Source organism: Ceratotherium simum, chromosome 8, assembly GCF_057802395.1.
Source record: "Ceratotherium simum simum isolate JZ-2026a chromosome 8, ASM5780239v1, whole genome shotgun sequence".
Lineage (NCBI taxonomy): Eukaryota > Metazoa > Chordata > Mammalia > Perissodactyla > Rhinocerotidae > Ceratotherium > Ceratotherium simum.
In genome coordinates, this window is record NC_141907.1 from 52,052,980 (window position 1) to 52,072,248 (window position 19,269).

At 39.6% G+C, this 19,269-nt stretch overlaps 1 protein-coding gene across 1 annotated transcript in view; it reads right to left on the bottom strand.

The window, feature by feature from the left end:
- The window catches only part of EPHA5 (EPH receptor A5), a 324,586-nt gene extending 306,013 nt beyond the window's left edge, over nt 1–18,573 (bottom strand). The window contains exon 1 of the mRNA XM_014787641.2: nt 17,685–18,573. Within this exon, the coding sequence (XP_014643127.2) occupies nt 17,685–17,862 (178 nt within the window). The 5' untranslated portion in view covers nt 17,863–18,573. The remainder of the gene's footprint in view (nt 1–17,684) is intronic.
- Between the last annotated feature and the right edge of the window lie 696 nt (nt 18,574–19,269).

Here is a 19,269-nt window from a genome sequence, read left to right on the forward strand (position 1 = left end):
GCCAGCATCTATCATAACATTCTAACAGTACTGTATATAAGATAAAATCTTCAGATATACTAATCTAAACAGAGCTGATATTAGTTTTTCCTGGGGAAATCACAGTTTAGTATCTAATTTCCAACAAGATTCAAGTTGCAAGATTCCAGAAATCAAAAGGGTAAGCAACAAAGTAATGATGAATCCTCTTTTCTTAATTTTTTATTGTTATTCATTATGCTTTAAGCATGTTAATTGGGGCAAAACAGGGCATACATTTGTCCAAATATACTTTGCCCTTATTTGTCAAAAAAAAAAAAAAAACATAAAAACAGAACGGAAAATGTACGCAAAGCTAATTCTTTGTTTTGAATGAATCCTTACCCCAGTCCCTAATTACCCCTAATGCTTGACTGAAATATACCAAACTGTAAAACAATCTATGTAATCATTAGCTTTCCAGCTTCGGGGTAGGATAAATGATCGTCAGATCTGAACGTGCACTAAAACTGACAGAAACTTGCACAAATTCACAGTCCTGTATTTTAAGGAGATGGCATTTCCAAAAACGAGCAAGCTGGGTGACCGATAGCCCTTTTTGTAAAATGAGAAGTATTTCATTTTAAAAGTACCACATTTTTGCTGGTAACTTGAATCCTTATCCTCATGGCAGTCTTGCAGCTTAGTTAAAATTTAATTCTGATGTAAACCCTACATAATGATTCCTGGTATCTAAAATAGAAAAAAATATATACACAAGAAATCTTTGAATAACGATTTTTCACCAAAAACTAGTCAAAATATAAAGCAACACAGACAGAAGTACGAACAAATACTGTGCCTAATAATTTTAGGTGGGTGAAGATAATCAGTTTAGTACCCAGCTTTAGTTATCCATCTCAAAATTCCTAGCAGCATTCATGATAGCAGGAAAGTATTTTTTAAGTCAGTCTATTAAAATACAGTGAGTTATATATCTTAACAGCATATAAGATTGATGATCTAATAGCAATCATTTTTGCCTAGTTATCCTGGTGCCCAAAATCTATTTTTGGTCAAACTATAACTTCAGTAGTTGGCTATTTCTTCTTTTGCAAAGTGTAAAAAGCAAAAGAAAATGAAGTAAAATAAAACAAAATAAAAGTGCTTTCACTTTTCTGTGAGATTCTGGCAGATGCTGTTTTATGCCTATTAATTACTCACATCTTTTCTCCTTCCTTGTTATCAGAATTTCACTTGTTTGGAATGGCAATGCGCCCAGCACCAGACAATGGGTCATAACTGGTCTTAGCCAATAATGATAATCATGTTTCTGCTACCTTAGCCCCTACTGAATCTGGTGGCTTTGTTACATAGGTCTGGCCAATGAGATATAAACAGAAATCTGCTTGCCAGTTTCTAGGAAAGTCTTGTTATCTTAGCTGAAGGAATAATGGAACTGACAAGACTCTTGGCTCTTCTCTTTCCCTTCTTCTTGTTCTGAACTGGATGTGATGCTTGGAGATGCATCAGCCTTCTTGCAACCATGAGCCAATAAGCTTAAAAGTAAGGCCAAAAAAATCACGATGATTCCTGTCCTGACATCAGTAACCCACTGAACCCAATCCACCACATCCACCCTGAAACTTCTTCTCAAACACTTTTTAAAAACATTCTCTACGTTTTTAAACGTTTCAACTGTTGGACAGTTTTTCTACTATCTGCAACCTAATACAATCCTACATAATATAGACAATATATAAATAACTGAGAAAAAAGTTTAGCTCACTGTCTTAACTTTTATTCAAGTTCTATGGAATATGACACCTGCAATGAATGAAGGTTCATTCATTCAACAAATATTTATTAAGCGTCTACTTAAGTATCAAGAACTGTTCTCGGCCCTGGGGATACATCAGTGAATAAAAGAGGAAGCATTTTGCTGATTGTTCAACCTTCCAACTGCTTGGCTCTGAGAGTAGACACTTGCTTGAATTTATATTACCTGTGAAATAATACTTCTATCTCCCCCGAGTCAGACTCTCTTAGGGTCTAATTATCTGAATTAACTTTTGGCACTTAGGGATATACATGAACACATTCAAAATGAATGTCATGTTATTTGGGGATGTAAAGGGGAAATATTAATCAAAGCCTACAACTTGAGGATCAGTTCTGATATCATCAACGGCTCTATCATTGATTATATATCAAACCATACCTAGACTTTTTTTCCTTTGCATTTTCATGTGCTTTTACAATTCTCTAACATCTTGTATTTCTTTAAAGTGCATAATGTCATCTGATAATAATATACATCACCTTTAGCCTTAGCACATTTTCATATTCTTCTTGTGAGATTAATAATAGAAAACATTTCTGTACCATTTTCTGAGTGTTAGGCATACATATGTGCCATATAGATAGATATACATATACATATACATATGTAGATATAGATAGCCACCCCCTGTGGCCTAGTGGTTAAATTTGCCGCCCTCACTGCCACGGCCCGGGTTCGTTTCCTGTCAGGGAACCACACTACCTATCTGTCAGTTGTCATACTGTGGTGGCTGTGTGTTGCTGTGATGCTGAAAGCTATGCCCCCGGTATTTCGAATACCAGCAGGGTCACCCATGATGGACAGGTTTCAGCAGAGCTTCCAGACTAAGACTAGGAAGAAGGACCTGGTCACCTGCTTCCCAAGAAAATTGGCCACAAACACCCTATGAATAACAGCAGAGCGTTGCTTGGCATAGGTGAGAGGATGGCGCAAAAAGACCACAAACGGTTCAGCTCTGTTGTACCCTAGGAGTACAGCAGGAGTTGGAATCGACTCAATGGCACTAACAACAAATACATATAGACATAGATATATAGATATACATTCTCAATATTTTTTAAAAGTGTGCTGTTCTCATCACTTGCATTAGAATCACCTGCAGTGTTTTTTTAAAAATGTAAATCCATTGGCTCCTAAAACTTACGAAATTAGGATGTTAGGTGAAGCCCAGAAGTCTGTATCTTATAAAGTCCCCACCACCTACGTGATTCTTATACTCATTTAATTCGAGTCAGATAACATCAGAACTGGGCTATGCCCTGTTCAATGAGGCGAATCTACCTATCGCACAGCTGCATTGTTGTGGCAACGTCAAATCGCAATAAGAGTCTGGAAAAACTAACTCCTAATGTTTGTATTGATACCTATGCAGACTACCACCAAGTCCCCGACCACAGATTCCACTTTGAGGAGCTAGCTCTGTTCTAAGTAAGAGTTCTTATACAGTAATAAAAGTCAGAATTATCCATGGACGTTCTAAAACTATAGATTCCCAGGTTCTAATCTTATAGAGTTCCACAGAACTTGTTTTAATGAATTTTGATTCATTGAGTCTAGGAGGGTCCAGACATGGTATACTTAAAAATATTCTGAGGTTGGCTCTGATGAGTGCCTCTAGGTTAGGAACATTGGTTCACAACAAACTTTACCACACATTATAATTTGTTTTTTAGCTAGACAGAAAGCTACAAGTCAGGAATGATAGCACACTGATCTTCTATACAACATTCCTTTTTATATTTTAACACAGTGGTTTTCAAATAGAGCTCACAATGGCCCCTGTGGTTCCAAAGAGAGGTCTTAGAAGCACAAGCAGATGAGGAAAGGAGGAGGTAAAAACATAGCCAGGAAACCCAGTAACTCTGTTGTTATCTGCTTCATGTATTGGGCTTCCACAGTGATTTCTTTTTTTTGTTTGTTTTTTTTGTGTGTGTGTGAGGAAGATCAGTCCTAAGCTAACATCTGCCAATCTTCCTCTTTTTGCTGAGGAAGACTGGCCCTGGGCTAACATCCACACTCATCTTCCTCCACTTTATGTGGGACGCCACCACAGCATGGCTTGACAAGCGGTGCGACGGTGCATGCCGAGGATCCAAACCCCGGGCCACCGCAGCGGAGCGTGAGCACTTAACCGCTTGCGCCACCAGGCCGGCTCCCACAGTGATTTCTTTTGAATGAGAGTTTCTACTGCTTAAAAAAAAGTTTGAAAACCACTTCTAATATTATGCCCTTGGCGGTCAACAATGAATTATATAAGAACCTATTAGATGAAAATCAGTTCTGCATGTTTTGCAAATTATTACGTATATTATTCACAGCATTGTTCAATACTCCAAACACAAATACCACTGTGACCAGCTTCTCTCAAACTCCAGAGTCAGAAAAAATTCTTTTTCCTGATGAACTGACAGGTTTTCTGCCAGGAAATGAGACCTATGGAACTGAAAGCTTATACTTCAGTTGTCTATTCAATTGCTTTAGGATTGATGACAGTGAGATTTTTTTTGATATAAGTTTTCCATGTCCCCATATACTTTGCTTATATTTGTATTATTCTTATATTAATTGATTTTCTTATAAAACCTGTGATTTTTGCAATAAAACATGATTCCTTCCTTGAAAGATGGTATGCATGAATAAAATACAAATGACAATACTAAGTACATTTAGATAAATAGTGGGTGCAAACAAGAGCTTCAGCATCAAAGACATCTGGCTCCTATCCTGCCAATTTGTTGTGTGACCCAATGCAAGTTACTTCATTTCTCCCAAACCCAATATCCCACCAGTAAACTGGAATAATAATATTCATCTCACAGGGTTCTTGCAAGAATTAAAGGAGATTATGTGGTAATAATCTTCAGAGCAGTTAGCATTACTATCCCTCCCACCTAGAGAAAGATTCAGTTCAAAGAATTCTTAGCTCAGTAGAACACAATATTAACCCACTGGTATTTCTGATATATTTGATAGAATTTTTAGAGCAAATAAGCATATGTTCAAGAGGGATAGTTAATTAAATACATTAACCAGACACTGGTTAGAATTAAACACACTAACCAGACATTAACCAAACTATACTTAAAAAGTCATTCATCATTACATTTTAAATTTGCTCCTTTATAAATCTATTCCTTCATGCTATTCTATTCACATGGTTGATGGTATCCATTTTCGTCCTACTTTCCCTGCAAAAGTAAGAATTCCTACTAAATTGTAAATCTAAAGTGACTCATAAAGTAAGTGACAGTCTAAGTAATCCAGGAAATCTAGAACAAATAAAAGAGTAAATCCATCCCCTCCCGAGAAATTTAAACCATTAAGAAACAGATGTTTTATAGTAACTGTTTTTCTAGAGGCAAAATTAAGTCAGGCTTAAAGCAGAAAAATTTATTTTATGTTGACTGATAGTGGCTCAAGTCATATGAATTCTGAGAATTTATCATCAAGTAGGGGAAAAAAAGCAGTAATTGATTAAATCATGAAGAGATAGTGCCCACAGGATGTCTACTATTTATTTTCTAATGGTTTGTCAATCTCAGTAGAACTTTCTTCTCATTGACACTTTTGGCAAATCTAAAATAAAGCATTCGACCCAAATTTCTTGGAATTAGCTGGTTTTGTTTGGCAAATCACACAATCTTTTAGTTGGCTACTTCTCAGTTTAGAAGAGATTCTGTAATACTAGAGATTCTAAACTCTGTTAGTTGTGAATTTAGGAAAAAAGCTGCATTGGCTCTACCAGCAAAATAGTAATGAGGTGAGACTGAGTGTGGTTAAAAGCAGTGTCTTTAGAGAAACGAAGAAGTTACTTAATAACATTCCTTCATTAAACATAAATTTATAGAGTATAACATACTTCACTGATACTCCATATGGAGTATCAAGAATTGGGGTTGGCTTTCAGTGAGTTTACAGACAGGCAAAGCTTTCTTCATATTGATACATTTGGTAAATGCAAAAAAAAATTCTACTGCCAGTTTTCTTGGAATTAACTTGCTGTGGTTGGCAAATCATACTATCTCTTAGTACGCAATTCTTAGTTCAGAAGAGAACTTTTTCTCTGGTTAACCTTTACTCTTTCCTGTGAAATATTCCAGAATATTTCTATTCTGATCATATATCAGAAATGTACAAAGAAAAACTCAATTATGGCTCAGAGTGGTATGCTACCTATGGAATAGAATAGACACACATCTTGGGGAAATTGGGGAGGGGTCTTACCTTTAGACCTGGGCATGAAGATCAAGTTACCCAGGTAAAAGAAGGAGCTCAGTGTTTGCTCCTGAGCCACAGAATCCAACTGCACTGACAGCAGTTCCCCACTGAACCTGGAGTGCAGGGACAGGAGGGAAGTGGCAGGAGACGTGGGCCGGAAGCAAATCACTGAGAGCTTTGTACTCAGGCTCAAGGAGTTTAGATTTTATCCTGAGGGCATTGGAGAGCCATTGAAGGGTTTGCCCAGGGAGTAAACAAGGACTGCTTGAGCAATTGAACTGAAGTCAAGTGCTTTTATTCTGCTATTTCCATTTACAATAAATATAGACACTACTCACTGACTAATGTAGAAAATCAGACCTGGTTAAATGTTTGAGTGCTCACCCACGCTATATTTTAGCACATGTAATATTTAACACTTACCTAATGCTTAATATGTACCAGAACTTTTACAAAACACTTTACTGATGTGAACTCACTTAATCTTTACAAGTCTAAACCATGTTAATATTCCCATTCTACAGACAAGAAAGCATAGGCACAGGGAAGTTTTCTAGCTTGCCCACGGTCACACAGCACTAAGTGGTTCCGCCAAGCTCCGGTCCCACTCCGTACGCTGCCTCCTGGAGTGCAGCACTGGTTCTGCAGTCATAAGATTTGGGCTTTGAAACTAGTTCTGACATCTTAATAAACCAAACTTTCTCGTTTCAGTTCCTTTGTTTGTAACCATGATATGTCTAATCTATCCTACAGACTTTTTTCATAAAGAGTTTCTCATGGAATAATGCAAGTTAGCACATTTTGTAAACTATAGAGTACTTTAATAATATAAACTACATAAAAGTGATTATAAAATATTTAATAAAAGCTTGTATATAAAGAGAAAAAAAAGCACCCAGGGGGTTGGCTTGGATAGGAGACGAAAAGCGAACACATTTGCCATGGAACCTTTCAATCCTCGTACTTGTTAGAAGAAGTAGTATTGCCTAAAAAAGTAATGTCGTGAGTTAAGGCAAAATTGTCTTTCAAAACTGCTCTCTATTCCCAATAGAGCCAGGGGGAGGACTCAGCAACAGATAGCACTTTTGGTAGGAGAGTTTCTTAATGGGATTTTGGGTACACAAAGCTGGATCTAGAATGCAGCCTGAGCTGAGAATTGAGAACTGGGTGCTTACATACTGAAGTAACAAAAAACAATTTAAAAAGTAAAGAATATACAGCCTGAAACGGAAAGGAGGTAATGTGCTGGAAGAGATCTTGCCATGTGCTTATGGAGTTCTAGGCTATGAAGAGGGGAGATGTCCACATGGGGGTAAATCAGCAGGTAAAAGCCCCATGACAAGCAGTATATCAAGTATTTAGTGAGAGGGAAAAAAAAATGGGCTGTGAGTGACCGTGAGAGCAGATATGCCCAGGACTCCACGTGAATTTCTGTATGCACTTTCACTGTACGTCCCACTGTCTGTGGAATGAGCCATTATTTGGACGGTGAGGGCAAGAGTGACTGTGGTATCTGGAAATCAGTCAATGGTCTCCCTCGGCACAGAGGAGTTGATAAGAGCTGTCTGAAGTCAGGCTGCCTGGGTCTGAATGTATAGATTCAAATACAAACCACTTTCAGATTTGTAGCTCTGGACGAGTAATTTATCCATTCTTTGCCTCAGTTTCCTTATGTGTAAAATAGGAATAATAATAGTAATAATAGTAGTAGCAGTGGTAATAATACCCTTATTTCCTAGGCTTGGTTTGAGAAAAATAATCAATATATCTCTAAACTACTTAGAACAATGTCTGGCATACTGTATGTCAATAATGAATGTTAGCTATAATTATTATTTACAGACACGTGCGCTCATTAGCATGCAAATACACGCAAACATTTCACAGGCAGACCTAAATACAAGACATTCTAAACTTCCTTATACCTGCTTATGTTCACCTATGTAAAATAGATAGAATTATATTAAAATCTTTCTGAAGATATAAAAACCCAATTATATTTCCAAGTAATATTCCAACTCAATATAATTGAACAGATCAGAAAATTGTATATTTCAGACTAAAACAGAGGTGTCAAATTAGTGTCAGATATCTGTTTCAGGAAACTTTTAAGGACTTAATTCTCCCAACTTTCAGCAGCATCTTATAGGTCATTTTAATGACTATATATATCTAAAAGGTAAAACTGATAACATACTATGCTAGGACTAAGTATATGCAAAATATTTGAAGATATTTCTTGAAATGGTTTGTGGCTAATAAGAGACACCTGACCTCTACCTGGGAAATAATGAGATAAAATGCAACATTTACAACCCATGATCCTTGTACTGATGATTTTCCCTTTATTTCCTAATCAATCCAGTATTCAATATTAAATAATTAGGAAACCAGCAGAAAATTAGGACACCATCATGTGGGTGATTATCTTGGATAGCTCTATGGAAAATCTGCATATGCAATTCTTTTTGTCAGATGGTTTTCCTGTCCCAGATTCCCTTTAATCCCCCAATGCGAGGAACATGATGACCTGTGATTCTGAAATCTTATCTCAAACACCCCACATTTAGTAGTCAGTGGAACACAGGGGCTAACAATTGTTGTGAACCTACTTTGCTCTAGGAATTTCAGTAGGCAAAATACATTATTATTTTATTTTCACAACAACTCTATAAGTGTGCATTAATACTTCATTGTAACTATGTGGAATCTGAGGTGGATGGTTCAAGACCACACCACTAACACATGGCAGAGCTCGTTTCCTGGTCTTTACTTCTCCCATTCTGCACTACCCAGTGAAAGGCACAATAATTGTCAAGTTAATTAAATGACGTAAGCCACTTCCCTGCCACGGAGGCACTAGTGAAATGTTCACTAAGTTCACATTTCTGTTACATTTGCAAAAGTTAGAATTTTTGTATTCTTTTTCTTAAGGAAGTCTCCTCACATAATATAAGCTTAAATCCATAAAACTGCTGCGCCCAGTGCTTTCTTGTGTCGTAATCCTTACCCAGCACGGGAAGTGTTTCCATACATGGACTACGCAGAGCTTTAATCAGCTACACTCTCACAACTTACATTCACGTAGTGCTCTGCCAATTAGAAAATTGTTTCATTTTGTTTGTTCTCCACAACAATTATGGGAAGTATGTAGTACCATACTACAGACAAATGAACTGAGGTAAAATAATAATAATAATAATAACTGAGTGTCTACAGAATTTAGAGTTGGTAAGTGATAGAGTTTAGCCAAAAAACCCCCATACAAAACAAGACTAGTCTGTTTTTGAATTCCAAAGCCAGAAGTTTGTGTTTGTTTGTTTATTTTTCTGTAATTCCATAGCATTTAATCCTTCTCCTACTTTGTTACACAGGCTTAAATCAAAAAAACAGTGACTCCAAAACTGCAAGATTAAATGGTTCTGCTGTTATTCTGGCTCCCCTCACCCCTCCAGAGAAATAAAAAATGGTGGCTTGAAACCAGATATGGCTAAAACCCTTCAGACACAGCAGTTTCCAAGTTTTTCCTACTTTTCTCAGAAGGCTGGTTATACCCCCTTGTAGGAGACTCATTACACCATCACTACACTGCCTCTAGTGCAACTGTTGAGCGAGAAGAGAGTCCACTGCTATCTTCCACAAGACTGGGCAGCCTGCCTCACCTGTCCAGCTAACACACAAGGTGAGGCCTCTGGGTGAAAGCCAGAATCTGGCTCACAAAGAGAGCTCCTGCTGGGGACTGCGGGGCTGGACTGGTGCCAGCTGGATCTACCTGCTGAGTTTGTCTTTGCACAGAAAAGACATTAACAAGCATCCTGGAACAGGAAGGTACAGCCAGTGCAAAGTAAATAAGTGAGCTATCTTATAAGAAATGAAAAACTGACAGAAACACCTTAAACTCTTATACTTCTGATTTACGAATTAAGTGAAAAATATATGACTTGGTTTGACACATCTACTCTTTACCTTTAGGGACTGGGTCCGATGATTTGTTTAAAAGAAGACTATATTGTTTCATCACCCAATTTGAAATCAGGACTTCCTTGGGGGTATTGGAACAGAAGGCATGGGCTCTTATCTTCTTATCTTGTTTTGCCTTTATATGAATGCAGTGTCTGACAGGGGAGGTGGGAGGTGGGAGGAGGGTGGGAGGGAGAGAGAGAGAAAGGAAGGAAGAGAAGGAGGGAGGGAGAAATTGAGGGAAGGAAGAGGTGAGGGGAAGGGAGATGTGACAGATGAAAATAAGAGCATGAAATTATTATAAGAGAAAAAAGACACTATCCATCTCTGAGTAAAAGAACATATTGTATTTTCTCTAAATCTTCCAATACTTAGCCAGAAACATTTTTCCAAGTAGAACATTTTTTCACAAAGCATATGCAAAATATTTCAACCCTCAGGTTTTGGCTTTTTGATTTCTTTTACCAGAATCATTTACTTAACAGAGTTATGAGCCCAGTTTAGTTAGAACTGAAGAAGCACGTGATGGATGGAGATGGCCTGGGCAACAATCCAGCAACTAAAACAGAATTAGAATCATCACAGACACTTTAATCCCAATTATTTAATCTGTGGGGTGTCTAAAACCACAAGTGTTTGGCATGACTCAACAAAACAGCAGAGTTTACAGAGAAGTAGAGGAAAAAGAAACTAAATGGATGAAATAAAATGAACTAGAGTTATTTTTTCATTAGGCTGGGATTTATATCTTCAGTTATATTGAAACAAATATAAAATTAGAATATGTATGTGTATGTGTAAGTGTGGTATTTTTTAAAAATAATATAAAAAATAAAACCCAAGCACTTTAGTTAATATCAGGTTCATAGTGATACCATCTTGACATCCCTCCCCACTCTTTCTTCTAGCCTCACCAAGACCTTTCCACACACCCCCAAAACATGTCCATGGGTACATATACCCACATCCAGCCATGTTACTGCACTCTGCTTAACAAATGCACAACAATTAAAGCCACAAACACTGAGTGGCTGGGAGATACAGGGGAAAGAATGCATGACCTAGGGTTGACTTTTGATCAACGAAGTTGTGTATGTTCTCCAATAGTTTAAGAAATACTCTAAATGATATTAATAAAGTAACACATAGGCTGATCAGAGACTAATGCCAGGGGAACCTATAGGAAATGAAGAGCTGGAATAAAGCTTAATTATGGACAGAACCTACTAGGTTTTCTTTAACTGGAATATATTGTAAATGGTACTCTAAAGGCAAAGTTCATACAGTTTTTGTGTGGATTTTTGGGCAACTTTTAAACAGCAGGAATGATTCCTTCTAGTTTCTATAAATTGCTAAAGATAAAAAAATCATTTAAAAAATTATACTACCATTACATGGCAGTTAATAAATGTCATCAGCTAAACCACAGAGTTTTCAAAAACTCCACATGGCTCACCTAATAAATTACCGTTTTATTTTATGACTTTGTAACACCTGGGATTCTCATTATAGATACTAAATGAAAAATCTGAGCTTTTCAAAAACAAAAAAAGAGTAAGACCATAAGTTAGCACACATTTCACCAGACACAGTTCAAATTCTTATGTACCTTACAGAGCTTTTTAAAATTTATTTATTTTTTGCTTTACACTAACAGATTATATCTAAGAATTTTTTAAGATGGTAATGAAAGAAATTAAAAGGGAATTTAAAAATCTCTATTTCTCATGAAATTCATTGATTGGAATTATGTTTTAAATCAATTAAGTGTTCTCTATTGTTATGGTAATAGGAGTTTTAAATTAGAGCCATCTCTTGATTTTATGTGATCAGAATAAGTGGAATGAATAAATCCTATATATGTGAAATCTATAGTGGCAGAAGAAACATATAAATTCCAATCAAGTTTTACTACTCAAGAATACCTGAACCACTATCTATTTTTAACTCGATTTAAAAATAGCTATTTCATAGTACAATTTATGGCATCAGTGATCCTATTATTTTTATGGAAAGTTCTTCATTGCAACACCTTGTATATGTTAATAAATGTATTATCAAAAATGAGCTGTTGTCCAAAATTTGGATTTAAAATTCTTAAACAATTTTTTCTTGTTCAAAAGAAAATTTTTGTGTCGTTCAAACACTTTAAAATCAATTTCATTAACTCAGAATACTCAGAATAAACAAATGTCTGGAAAGTCAGAAACTAAAAAGGGAAAAGTAAATATATGATAAAGGGAAACTCCCTTAGGTACTCATGCTAATTGTTTTGGAAATTCAAATACTTAAAAATGGGTCATTTACATTTTGATGTAAACAATTTCAATGGAACCAATAATTCAGACAAAATTTTCACAGTGAATAACTGTCAAATCTTCCAGTTGTCTAATTGTTATATAGTGCTTTAAAAATTGTTATGAATAGATCAGAGAATATCCTATTTATCTATTTCCCATATCAAATACTTCTCACTGAATAAACCCATTTTATTTATTATTTTAAAGATATATATTATTAAACATTTTGTAGAAAATGTGACACAATCTAATCTGGGTTTACAAAGCCTTTAGAACTCGTTTTACTTTTTAGCTACCTTCGTACGTACACACTCATAGAAACGTAAGAGTACCACTTAGTCTGGGATAGAACATATGATAAATTTTTTAATGTAAATTAAAAATACCATTAGATATGTTTATGTATACAATAGACTAGGATAACTCCTTTGAAGAAATCACTACCTGACTGATTATATAAATTTTGATAAAATAACTAAATATGTATTTACCCAGTAGAGCATACATACCAGTAGGAGCTATTCTGCTCTATAGATAAATACATACTCACCAGAGATATTAGAACAGCAAGAATTATTCTGAGTCTCTAAGGTAACAATTTACATTTTTAGCTTTCATATTGCTTTTAAAGTCAAAATTCACTCTTTCTGAAAAGGAAACAAAGGGACAAATACTGCAATCAATTTTTAATGCCTAATAAGCAAGGCTGGATATTCAAATCACTTAATTTTGATGCTTTATGAAAACAATTGTAAAACTATTTTAGTATTGTTAAAAACGCTATGATCATCTTTGAATAATTAGGTACTTCTGTTAACTTAAATTCAAACTATTCGTTAGTATAATGGAATATATCTTTTAATTTAAATTGAAAAGAGTATAGAGTTATCAATACTTTTTACAGTAGTTATTTCTTCAAGATATTGATCACACATTTTTCTTTTTTTAAAAAAGAACATCAAGTTTGATTCATAAAAGAAAAAAATAGCTATAGGTAGTTAATATAATCATGCACATTATACTCTATTTTTACAGTCAAAGGTAGAAAGGTTTCTTCCAAATGAAAAAGAAATTAATTAGTCATTCAAGCAAATACATAAAAGAAGCACTCCAAACAAAGAAGATTCAAGTGGTCAAGTCAATCAACAAAAATGTAGTGAAAATAATTAATGCATAGTCATTTTCTCAATGGTAGTGACACTGAATAAAGTCTAATATTTAAATACTTTGGGGATATTGGTCTATAAATAGCTATATCATGTCATTTTGATATTTTATGTAGAAGTACTCTCTGTGGTCACATTTTGTAGGGCAGAAAATTAACAATATTAATAATGGTAAGTAATGTATTTTTAAGTATAAAAAAAGAACCTTCTTCCCATACCAATTATATCCTATGTGGAACAAAATAAAGAATTAATAGTATTTACAAGTGACGATATAACAGCAAGAATATTTTCAAAGGAAAGTTTCGTTGTAAATGCAGGAATTGTCCACTCTCTTCCCCGTCTTCTATGAGGAAATGAAATCCTCTTACCTGTCACCCTGACACCCAAGAAGATCTCTGTTTATCTCCAAAAAAGCTTAAAATTACAAGACCCAACCTTCTGCCCCCTTTCACGGTTTATAAAGCAAAAAGTCAGAACTCACGTTCCCTTCTAGTTCCAACAATCTATGATTCCAACAGGGGTAATGGCTCTCTTTTTTTGTTCAGTAGTGTCCTGGTGAGGCAATGATTTTACCGTCCCTTTTCTGTGGGGTCCTGCCGCTTTATCTAAAGGGAAATGAGTTACAACAGGATGACACGGCCACAAAACAAAGCCATTTAGTTTTACAAATCTATTATGTCATCCAATGTGTTTTATGGGCCTCGTCCTATCATAAACCAAGAAAAACCCTAAAACAAACTTTCTTCCTTTCCATTGAACACATCTACAATTTTATGACGGTTTTTAAAGCAGTTTAGCTCCCAATTTTTTCCCTGTGTGTGTGTGTGTGTGTGTGTGTGTGTGTGTTTTCCCCGGATACCCTCCATCCCACCTTCTTAAACATACAAAACATTCAGAGACAAGAAACTAGACTTTTCAAATACAAACTGCTGACAACTGTCAGAAGCACTTTACTGGGACATTACTGAGTGTAGCTTCAATGAATTAAGCTTGATTCACTGCGGGTGAATCATTTTCAATGCAGAGCTGTTCAGCAGTAATTGGCCAAGAATCCCTGCTGCGAAAAGCACTTGTCAAATAATGCTTGTTTACAAATATATCTCCAGACAGCAAAAAGTGGCAGTTACTGAATAAGTTCAGGGCCACCTCTGATATTCATAACAGTGGACATGCTTCCTTTACTTATTAAAATTTTCACTTGTTGATACACTTGCTAATATTTGCCCTGCTTGATCAATCTTAGATAAGTTTCTTGCTAAATATGCCTCTGAATTATTTTACAATAAAAAAGTTTTGTGTATTATACTGTAATTCAAAGGTTTCTTTCACATGTAATTTATGCCTAATGTATATAATAAGACAACTAAAGAATATTTATTTTATCTCAGAATTCAGGCTAAAGAGTAAATTCTCCTCTTATTGTCTATTAGCCAACATATTCTAACATGCATTTCATATCAATTTAAGATTCTAGATATATGTTTGGTTTTTTCTGTTCAATTCTGTTTATTTATATCTATCAAAGTTAAACTTAAATAATGACTAGAATACCAGTTATGACTGTAAACTCACATTTATTTCTATCTGCCTTGAAATTTTTTTCTCACATAATGGGAGCATTCATAATAGAGACATTTATAATAAATATATATATATACACACACACACACATATATACTACAGTTTGGGAAATCACTAAGCATCTATAGGTTGCAGAAAGCAAAGTATACACGAGCAAGTTTTTAATAGATTCAGTACGTGCATCAAATCTTTCTGCCTCTGATCTTCCAAAGTCCCTCCAGAAACAATCAAAAACAAACTGAAAAACTCCAATCTGAATCTTTAAATAAATAAATAGACTGCTGTTACTAATATCTCAATAAATTCTTGTTCGATTTATAATAGCACTATGATGAAGAAACAAAAAGAAGAGAAGAATACAAATTTTACAGAAGAACAGAAATAAAAGTCTGGGATGATACTAAAGGAAAGGTGGAAAACCATGTTGGGCAGAGATGGGATGAACAAGATCAAGTCATATATATTAATGAGATTTTATCTGATTATGTAAAATAACACGTTACAAAATGTGCCCTAAACAGAAGACAAGCTTTTCTTTTTTAGTGTCTTTAGAGTATTGGGTGGTAAAGTACCGCTCATTTTTGCTTAGACCCCTGCAGCCCCCATCTCACTGTAGCCCAAATTTGTCGTGTGCTCCACTAGCTGGGGTAGAGATAACACTACCTGTGGGTAAGTCTGTAATACCAGCCAGTCTATCTTCCACAAGACTCGAGCTCTCCTTGGGAGGCCGGTGCTATTTATTTCCCTGCTGCCCTCCATCTCCTTCTGCCTCTGCTCCCTCCCGGCACAATCTTGGCCCTTGTTCCCATCCAGCGTCACCCTCCCCGAGACTTCATTTCTTCTCCTTCTCTAACCGAGAGCTACTACTCCCTTTCATCTCTACATAAGCCCCCTCTACCATCACACCTGGAAAAACCTGAAATATAATGGGAACACGAAAGGATGAATGATATTACTATTACTCTTTAAATCCAAACCAATATGCCCCTTTCGGTGGAATAAGACACAATACAAGGTCTCCGAATCCTGTCATAATCCTCGGGACTTCTAACATAATGAATCTAACATGAGATATTAATAAAAGGATTACGACTTGAGAAAATACTTTTTCAACTTTATCGAAACGGGAAAACATGCAGATTGCTGGGGTTTAGCATGGGAGATTGCAGATAGATGGATAGACAGAGGATAGATAGAGCGAACGAGCTTTATATAATCCTTAAATCAGATTTTAAGCAATAAATTTAGGGGTTCAAGAGAAAAGTTCATGGGGTGGGGTGGGGAGTCTCGATTCGCCCTGCTTTCACACGGTTCCCAGGGAGCTGGCAGCGCTCCGAATCCAGCTCAGCGCCTTCTCCTACAGCCAAGACACAACCCGTGCAAGTCACGAGGACACACACGACTCCGCGGCTGCGGCTTCTTTCCGGTCCAGCGTCCCCTGCCCCAGGAATGGAAGGTGTTTTTTAAGGTGCTGTGCCTCACTCGCGGCATCAGGAGCTCCAAATCGAAACCCGAGCCTGCCGGCCAAGGGGGTAGGGTTTTCGATGTTTTCGTGGTGGAGCTGACCGCTTCTTGTAGCCCTAATCGGGATCGGAGGTGCTGCCCCCCACGCTAGAGGAATGCGCCCCGGAGCTGAGACCCGATCCCAGTCCCGGCGCGTGAGAGCAGCTGGGGCGGCCCCGAGGCGGAGGGCTGCCGGCCGAGGGCTGGCGGGCCAGGGGCTGAGCGCAGCTCCCGGAGCAGCGAGCGCCGCGCAGGTGCTGCTCCCGCGGCGGCCCTACCCTCCCAGTGGCAGGCGGGGACAGTCTCCTGGGTCGGGATCGCAGGATTGGGGGTGGGGAGGAAGGGTGGGGATTCCAGGATCCGGAGCCTGGCCCGAGCGGGGCTTTACCCTCACCGAAACACAGAGAGACGTGCCCCGGTGGGTTCCAGCAGCAACTTCCTGGCAGCGACACTCCCACCCACCCCCTCCGCCTCCCGCGGCATCCCACCTTCCCGCCTTCTTTCACTTTCGCCTCAGTGTGACCAGGAGCCCCCCAAAGTGAAGGGCGCCCCACAGCGTGGGGCGCTTTCTGTCCTTCGCCCTCCCCCTCCCTGGAGAAAAAACAGCTCTTGCCACCCACCCCAGAATAGCAGCTGGTGATGCCCTAAATAACAGCTCCCAGAAGGCACTTTGCCCCAAAATAAAAGCATCCAGCCACCCCCACAATGTTTCCCATCACCCGCCTCAAATAACGGTTTCTAAAAGCCCCACCGCTCCCGAGATCCTTGTCATTGCGCTTCAAACAGTTCCCACTCCTTCCAGCCCGAAATGTCACTTCCCCACGCGCTTCCAGTGAGACCCAGCCGCACCCAACCTCCTGGTGGGGTCTCTGACCCCTTTTTCCCCCAGCTTCCAACTTCCCAGCCCCCAAGCAGCCTCTGTCCACAGGCAGGTCCTCGCCCAGCACTCCGCAGCTAATGTCAAACAATGCACCCAGAGACAGCAGGGAGCGAGCGAAAAGCCTAACGAAAGCGGACGACGGATGCTCATTCGAGATGAGGAGTGCGATTTGGTGCCCGGCAGCAGCGGCCAGCGCGCCCCGACCGGCACCTCCAGGCCCCGCCTCGCCCCTCCGCCCCAGGTCGCCGCGGTCCCCACGCCCACCGCTCTACCTTCGTTGCTGGGGCTGGCCAGGAGGGTCCGGAGCGCGGCGCACAGGAGAAGGCACGTCCAGAGGGGGGCCCTGCGAGGTGCGGAGCAGCAGCCTGCCAGAGACGCGGGGGTGCTGGGGGGGTCGCCGCCGCCCGGGGACCGCAGGCGTCCCGCGCCCCGGGGCCCCGAGCCCCGCATCTTCACCCAGCCGCCTCCGCCGCTGCTGTCCCGCGTCGCTCAGTCCACGGCTCCGGCCTCGCGGAGGGGCCAAGGGAGGCTCGCGGCTCCTGCTCGTTCCCCGTGGGGTCCTTCGCCTTCTGGCACGCGGCTCCTCCAAATGCGGGAACCACGGATCCTCCGAGAGGGCTGAAGTTTGCTTCCGCTCCTCTCTCTCTCCTCTCCGGTGGGGTTAAATAAAATACTAGTTACGGCTGCTAACGCAGTTCTGGACTGGACTCATGGGTGTCCAGAAGGTCCCGCGTCCTGTTCCTTTGCCTCTTAGACTTCAAGATTGAGGTCTTTTAGATGCCCCTGGGGGCGAAAAAGGCTCCTTTTCAGTCTTCAGGGCTGAAATGGACGAAGTTAAGGGAGACAAGTCATTTTTAGTCAAATAGAAATCCTCAATAAAAAGAGAAAAAAGCAGCGTGGCTCAGGATAAAGGAAGAGGAGTTGAGAAAATATAGGGTGGGGGGAAATACGAGAGACACGAGCAAAGGAAAGGATCCAGAGAGTTCAAAGAGGCCGGCGGGAGGAAAGAGCTGCGGGCTGAGCGCTGACGCGGGGAGGTCCTGACGGCGGCGAGCGGGCAGGAGCGCGGAGCCCGGCGGCGGCGGCCGGGAGCTGCTGCGGTGCCCGCTGCTCCGGGAGGAGGCGGTGTGTGCGTGGCTGGGAAGGCGAGGTTGAAACTGCACCGCCACGGCGCGCTCCTGCTGTGTCTGGAGCTCCGTCGTCTCCTCTGCCTCCCCGCTCTGCGCCTCCCACCCCCCTCCCTCCTCTTCCCAGCTCTCCCGCCCTCTGCTGCTCGCAGCCTCGCCAGTGAGAATCTACTGTAAGTGTGAGTTGCTTAGACGAAGTCACACACCCACGGAGGGAAGTAATCTGGAGGCTGCCGTGGTGAGTGTTGCCTAGCGGTCTCCGGGAAAGGCGCGTCTTCCTCCCCGGATAATTAGGGCGAAGAATCCTCCCGATGACGCCCGGGAGGACCTGGGCTCCTGGGAGGCGGAAGGGAAATCAGCCCTAGCTCAGCCAGCAGCCCTTAGAGAACCGGGTCCCTGGGTTTGGCATATATATGGCCTGCTGCCCATCACAGGCTTGTGGCATCGACAACCTTGTCGTCAGATACCCACGCATTCGCAGGCTCTGCTGGTCCGTGGCTAGTTTCTTAAACACCCATATCGCTCACTGCTACTGACCCTTTCTATTCTTCCAATACTTGGGCGACTGGAATGGGATAGTCAACATTTTCTTCAGAAGTAAATTGTAGAATTTCTAAATATAGAGATGGTACCTATGACTGAGATTTCAGGGAATCAAAGAATTTAGCTTATTGAGATCTGTAGTGTGCCGGGTACTTTACGATGTGATGATTTAATTCATTAATAGAAT